The following is a 6,370-nucleotide window of genomic DNA, read 5'->3' on the forward strand; positions in this document are numbered from 1 at the left end:
CATCAGCACCCCCAAGCATCCAGGGGTATAGGGGTAGAAAGTGCATAGGGTGGAAAGAATACCCCCCAAAGTTACCCGTCTTCCCTACAAAGGGGGCAAAACTCCACACCTTAATGAAGAGAGAGCTACACAGGTACGCTTCATCCTGTTCCTTGCAGGCTGGCTGGCAAGCGCAAGTGTCAGCGTGACTTAACAGTGAGAAACCTAGATCTGACTCCTCTCTCCAGCAAGTCTAGGTCTAGAAGCCCCGAGAGAAAAGGCACAGACTCGCAGTGAACGTGTGGAGTTGATCCAGCTGTCGGATAGAAGTCAGCCTGGGCTGCATTTTGGTCTGACTGCCACCTGCCTCCCCACCCTCCTCTCTTCTTCTCTTGCAGCTCCTGCTCCCAGACCCCCCGGTCCTTACACACTTTACCTTACCTAGAATTCCCAAATACACTCCTTGGTAATGTCTTCGCTGTCTGCCAACAGGGTGCCACTTCGGTCAGATCGCATGTAGAAGCCATTGGGTGCCAGCACCGTGAGCAAGTTGCTGCCCTGAAGCTCTATACCGAAGTTGAGGGCAAACTTTCCCCAAGGGCGAAAAGTGCCAAAGGATGTTATTGACCAGAAGGATCCACCCTGTGCTGGGGAGGGAAGAGCTCAGGTTGGTGGGCCATTCTGGAGGAACGTCTCCCTCAGTACAGCCTCTGAGGAGGCTCCCAGGAGGCACGCCACCCCTCCCGGACCGCCCTACACTGCCTGTGGTGGCAGGTCCCTCTCTAGAAACACAGGAGGGCTGGCTTCTGTTCTGCCCCCCCCCCCCCTGGGGGCCTTGAAGTGTAAAAGCACACAGAAACTCTGCTTTTCCTTTTATATAAGTAGGCCCTGAGTGGCAGGCCCTGAAGTCTGAGTTGGGGCTAAGGCTGGGTTAGACCATGAACCCAGGGGTGAAGAAGAAGAGCTACTCACCCTGGAAGTGGTAGATGCCCTGGCGGCAGGGCAGCAGGTGAATGCAGTCGGGCTGATCCATATTGCACTGCAGGAGGTCGTGTTCCGACGAGGTGCCCACATACCCATACCGTCCCCTCAAGGCGAGGAAGGGGCGGTTGGCTAATCGAATCCCAAATTCCTCATTTGGGCCTGAAAGAAACAGGAAGAAGTTATCTGGATGGGCTGCCTCTAGGTGCTTTCCCAGATGGAAGCAGGAAGACGGGCACTAATGGCAGAAGGGTGTCATCAATTATCTTAATATTTAGTGAACACTTACTATGTGCCAGGTCTCACGCTAGGTGCTTGGGAAATGTTTGTGAAAACACTTAGTACAGCGTGGAGGCCAAGAAATTTTAATATTCTTCGTTCCTTTGAGATGTGTGAATCTATTTAATCCTCAGGATAATCCTGTGAGGCAGGCAGGTTGGCTGTCACCTCCACTGATGATGGAGACAATGAAACTGAGCCTCAGAGAAGTGGTTTGCCCAAGTGATGATGAAAAGTCAGGGATTCAGCAGATATACAGACCCAAATCTTCTGACCCCAACTCCAGTGGTCTTTCTATCATAACCCCCGCTCCCTCTGAAAGCGTCTCTGACTTGGAATAACCTGGCAAGGCCTGCTTTGCTCACCTGGAATGGTGGCACTGGCCATCAGCAGGCCATTGGCTGTGATGCCCAAGAAGCGTCCGCTGGGAGACTGCAGGATGATCCTGCCACAATTCCAGTGCATACGAAAGAAGGTTTCAGACTCCAGCTGGTGCCCATCAGCCATCACTCTCCTATGGCGCCTCTGGAGAGAATATTGGGAACAGAGAAGGGAAGCAAGGACCCAAAATTTCAGCTTTCTCCTCAATATTTTTATTCTTAGACCCTCTTTCCCACATCCCACCCTCTAGCTTTTTTTATTCTCCCAGGGTACGCTTATGCCTTCAGATGCTTTTTGGAAAACATGTTGTGACCTCAGCTCTCCCACTTCTCCAGTCTGTGCTGTATCCCATATGGAGAGAAACGAACCTTGGCCCAGACTCCAAAATCATTTCGAAATAGATCATAGACATAAACATGAAAGCTAAACTATAACCACAGTTTAACTATAAACATCTAGAAGAAAACGTAGGAGAAATTCTTTGCAACTTTGGGGTAGGCAAGGATTTCCTGGTGCAAGAAAAAAGCACTAACCATTTATAAAACGGAGAAATTGGACTTCATCAAAATTAAAAACTTGCTGCTCAAAAGACACTATTAAGCAAATGAAAAGGCAAGCCACAGATTGGGAGAAAACGTTTACAATACATAAATCTGGCAAAGGACTGATGTTAGAACACACAAAAACCCTTACAACTCAATAATAAGACAACCCAATAACAAATAAACAAAAGATCTGAATAGACACCTCACAAAGAAGATATACAAGCGGCCAATAAGCACATGAAAAGATGCTTGGGGACTTCCCTGGTGGCGCAGTGGTTAAGAATCCGCCTGCAATGCAGGGGACATGGGTTCGAGCCCTGCTCCGGGAAGATCCCACATGCCGCGGAGCAACTAAGCCTGTGTGCCACAACTACTGAGCCTGCGCTCTAGAGCTGTGAGCCGCAACTACTGAGCCTGCGTGCCACAACTACTGAAGCCCGTGCGCCTAGAGCCTGTGCTCCGCAACAAGAGAAGCCACCGCAACGAGAAGCCCGTGCACCGCAACGAAGAGTAGCCCCCGCTCACCACAACTAGAAAAAGCCTGTATGCAGCAACGAAGACCCAATGCAGCCAAAATTTTAAAAAAATAATAAAATAGAATAAATTTAAATAAATAAAGGGCAGCCACCAAAAACACTGGAAAAAAAAAAAAGAAAAGATGCTCGACATTATTAGTCATAAGGGAAATGCAAATTAAAGCCACAATAAGATGACATTACACATTTAATTTTAGAGTGGCCAAAATTAAAAACACAGACAATACCTAGTATTGGAAAGGATGTGGAGCAAGTAGAACTCTCATACATTACTGGTGAGAATGTAAAATAGTACAATCACTTTAGAAAACAGCTTGACATTTTCTTAAGAAGTTAAACACACATTTATCGTATGACCCAATAATTCCACTCTTACGTATTTGCCCAAGATAACTGAAAGCGTAGGCCCACAAAAAGGCTTGTACATTAATGTTCATAGCAACTTTGTTCATAATGGCCCAAACTGGAAACAACTCAAGTGTTCATCAACAAGTGAAAGGATAAACAAATTATGTTTGTGTTTATGAGTAGAGTTATGGAATACTACCCAGCAATAAAAAGGAACGAACTACTGATACATGTGACATCATGGACAAATTTCAAAAACATCATGCTGAGTGAAAGAAGCATATATACTGTAATTACTGTATGATTCCATTTATATGAAATTCCAGAGTAAGCAAACCTAATCTATAGTGACAGAATATATACCGGTGGTAGTAGGGAGGGCAAGAGGGGAGGGGATCTGACTGAAAAGGGGCAAGAGGGAATTTCTGTGGTGATAGAAATATTCTCTAACTTGTGATATGATTGTAGCATGATTGCATACATTTGTCAAAACTTATTGAATTGTACACTTAAAATGGGTGCATTTTATTGTATGTAAATAATGCCTCAATAAAGTTTAAGTTTTTTTTTTTAAAGAGGCCCCATTGAATGAAAGTGGGCCCACTGGATGAAAATGAATGTTTATAGACAAGGACCTCCACACTTTACCTCACCATCTGATCATCTGCCTTGAAGAAGGAAAAAGTGTGTCTGGAGAGGGAGAGCTCAGGGCTTAAGGGTTCTCTTACTCAGAAAGTCAAGGTCTCACCTGGGCTAGGTAGCAGCCATTGGCTGAACGAAGCTGCAAGGTGGGGCTCTTGTTGTCACATTCAAACTGGAACAAGGACATTGGGGTTATGTGCTCAGAGGCGGCACACACCTCCATGTCTGCAGAGGAAGAACACATCAGAAGAAGCCTGAGTCTGGCCTCAGCCTCAGGCTCAGCCCCTCCTCCACACTTCATGGCTGGCATTGCTTCTGCTTTCCCTCCTCAGCCTTCACCACCTTTGGCTGGACCATAGTGGCCTGGAGAAGACCCAGGCCACTTTCTCTCCAAGCCCATGCCCCTGGTTTAAAGCCCTTCTCCATGGCAGCAGAGATCCTCTTGGGACCTCAGGATCTTCCTTATCATTAGTTTCAAAAATCCTCACTGATCCTAAACACACTTTCCTCTTTTCAGCAGCCAGCCCTCCCTCCCTCTATGGCCGTGTTGGACCCAGCACTTGCCGTAGACAACGGAGAGAAACTTCTGAGTCTTGGACCTGAGGCTGACCCAGGTAGGGCAGTGCTGTAGGATGAGCCACTCCTCGCCCCCATGGGGATTGGAGCCCAGGCTCAGGAGCAGGCGTGTGCCCTGTGGATACAACATGCCTCCTTCTCCATCACTCAGCGCCACAAGCCCTCCAGGCCGCACTTGCATGTGGAAAGCTGTCTGTGTTGAGGGTTGGGAGACCAGCCGGTCTAAGTGGGACAAGAAGGTGTGTGCAGAGGTCTCCAGGTGGTAGCATCCATCTTGGAAATGCAACAGGAAGCCACATTCCTTCAGGCAGGGAACTGGTGCGTCCACCCAGACTCGGTCCATGGTGGGGTCAGCCCGGGCATAGCAGTGGTTGAGGGGGCTGTAGAGGATCACGTGGACGTGCAGGGCTGGCCGGGGGGTCCACATGTGGTAAGCTGAGAGGGCCCGGGAGGTGCAGAAAACATCCTCGCCATCAGATTCCAGATAACGACCACTGATGATGCACTGGAGGGTCCATTTGCCACTGCGGTGGAAGCGGATTAGGAAGCATCCATGATGGCTTGTCCTTGGCCGGCCATAGCACAGAGAACCATCCGCCTCGCACAGAAGGTAGAAGCCCTGCAAGCCTCTTAGTCGTACCACAGCCTGTGTGTCATGCTTATTGCTCACTAGGATCTCCCAGGTCTGGAGGCATTGGGAGGGAGAAGAAGGAAATCAGTATTGCCGAGAGACTAGACCGAGGAGCCCTTCAACCATCACCCCTGGCATCACTCCAGCACCTTCGTTGAGGACAACCACCTTCCCTCCACATTGGCCTCCTTGCTGTCCACTCTTCTACCCTCTCATCCAGTGGTAATCTAGAGATCTCAGGGCTCCTCCACCACTGGAGCCACAGGGCTTCTCAAGATCCCAAGAGACGTTCTAGATGCCCACTCCTCCCGATAATGGAGGGTAAAACTCCCTCTCTCTCTTCCTTGGTTGCTTCCTTAAATACCTAACTTTCCAATAAATGCTTTTGTTTAAGTCTTACTTCTCTCTTTCTCACTGTTGCCCCTGGACAGCACACTCAGCCAACACGTCCACCCCCCCAAAACCACCTCTCCACCATGGCAGGAGAAAAGAAAGACCTCTTACAGGCAGGCCCGGGCTCCGGGGATGAGGATGGGAGCACAGACAGTCGAGATGGAATTGTCTGTTTCAGCTGTGATCAACCTTGTTATAAGCGAGAGGAACTTGCCACTGCCTTGCTCTATAGCACCATCCCGAGAGGTGCCTACATCACTCTCTAAAATGAAGACCAAATCTCTGAGGGCTTCTAGAGTACCCTAGTCTCAAAACTACAACCAGAACATAGACTTTGCAGTAACTCTGCTGGTCCAACTTCCCGGACGCCCACAATTCTGCCTTCCAGCCTGGGCTCTCCACCTCTCCTTTCTGTGATAACACGACCACTGTGCTGGGATAGAGGGGAGGGAGCAGCCAGAGCCAGACAAGGTAGCAAAGTCAGGGCTGAGGCTTCACCTGATAGAATTAGGTCTAGAGAGGGGGAGAGGGAGCAATGGAGACCTGTGAGCAAAAGCCTGGCTTGCCCTGACAATGGCAGAGGCTAGTAAGCTGATTAGGTTGAAAGTGTATCCACACCACACACACACACACACACACACACACACACACTCACGGCTTGGGAAAAATGGTTCCAGTGCAAGTTTGCTTTGTTACCTGTCTCCGGCCCAAACCCTTTGCAGTAGCAGTGACAGTATTCTTATATGTCTCAAAAGTGAGGTAGGATCCCGCCCAGCTGATGAGCCCAACCCTGAGGTCCTCGGCCTTGGGTTGTCTTGGCATCCGTTCCACTTCATTCATGGGGCCGGCACCACAGGTGATGACTCAGTCCGGCCCAGCCTTCTCCCCAGTGGTGAGGTTCTACCGGCCATAGGGCCCCGAATCAGGCCCTTAGTGCCCACCGGAAGATGTTTCCAGAGGGAACTTCCTAGGCAGAGGCTGGCCTGGGGTCCAGCACCTCTGTGACCCGGGAGCATTGTGACTGTGAGGGTTGCCTCTTATCCCACCATAGAGGAGAAGGGCCACTGGCTCAGCAACAT

General features: G+C 49.5%; 1 protein-coding gene across 1 annotated transcript; it reads right to left on the reverse strand.

Annotated features, from left to right (window-relative positions):
• Nucleotides 1-420: 420 nt before the first annotated feature.
• On the reverse strand, nucleotides 421-6,131 carry FSCN3 (fascin actin-bundling protein 3). Its single transcript, XM_059932653.1, has 6 exons — nucleotides 5,988-6,131; nucleotides 4,256-4,952; nucleotides 3,798-3,916; nucleotides 1,605-1,764; nucleotides 952-1,122; nucleotides 421-626 (listed from the first exon to the last, which is right to left on the reverse strand). The coding sequence occupies exons 1-6, from the start codon at nucleotides 6,129-6,131 to the stop codon at nucleotides 421-423; spliced, it is 1,497 nt and encodes a 498-aa protein (XP_059788636.1).
• Between the last annotated feature and the right edge of the window lie 239 nt (nucleotides 6,132-6,370).

The sequence above is a fragment of the Balaenoptera ricei genome, chromosome 9, assembly GCF_028023285.1.
Source record: "Balaenoptera ricei isolate mBalRic1 chromosome 9, mBalRic1.hap2, whole genome shotgun sequence".
In the NCBI taxonomy this organism is placed as follows: Eukaryota; Metazoa; Chordata; class Mammalia; order Artiodactyla; family Balaenopteridae; genus Balaenoptera; species Balaenoptera ricei.

Bases quoted from the DNA above. Each gene is read 5' to 3' on its own strand.
- FSCN3 (XM_059932653.1), bottom strand. From the start codon at position 6,131: ATGAATGAAGTGGAACGGATGCCAAGACAACCCAAGGCCGAGGACCTC. The intron at 4,953-5,987 runs GTAACAAAGCAA...CAATGCCTCCAG, and splicing joins AGGGTTTGGGCCGGAGACAG to ACCTGGGAGATCCTAGTGAG. The intron at 1,765-3,797 runs GTGAGACCTTGA...TATTCTCTCCAG, and splicing joins ATGGCTGCTACCTAGCCCAG to AGGCGCCATAGGAGAGTGAT.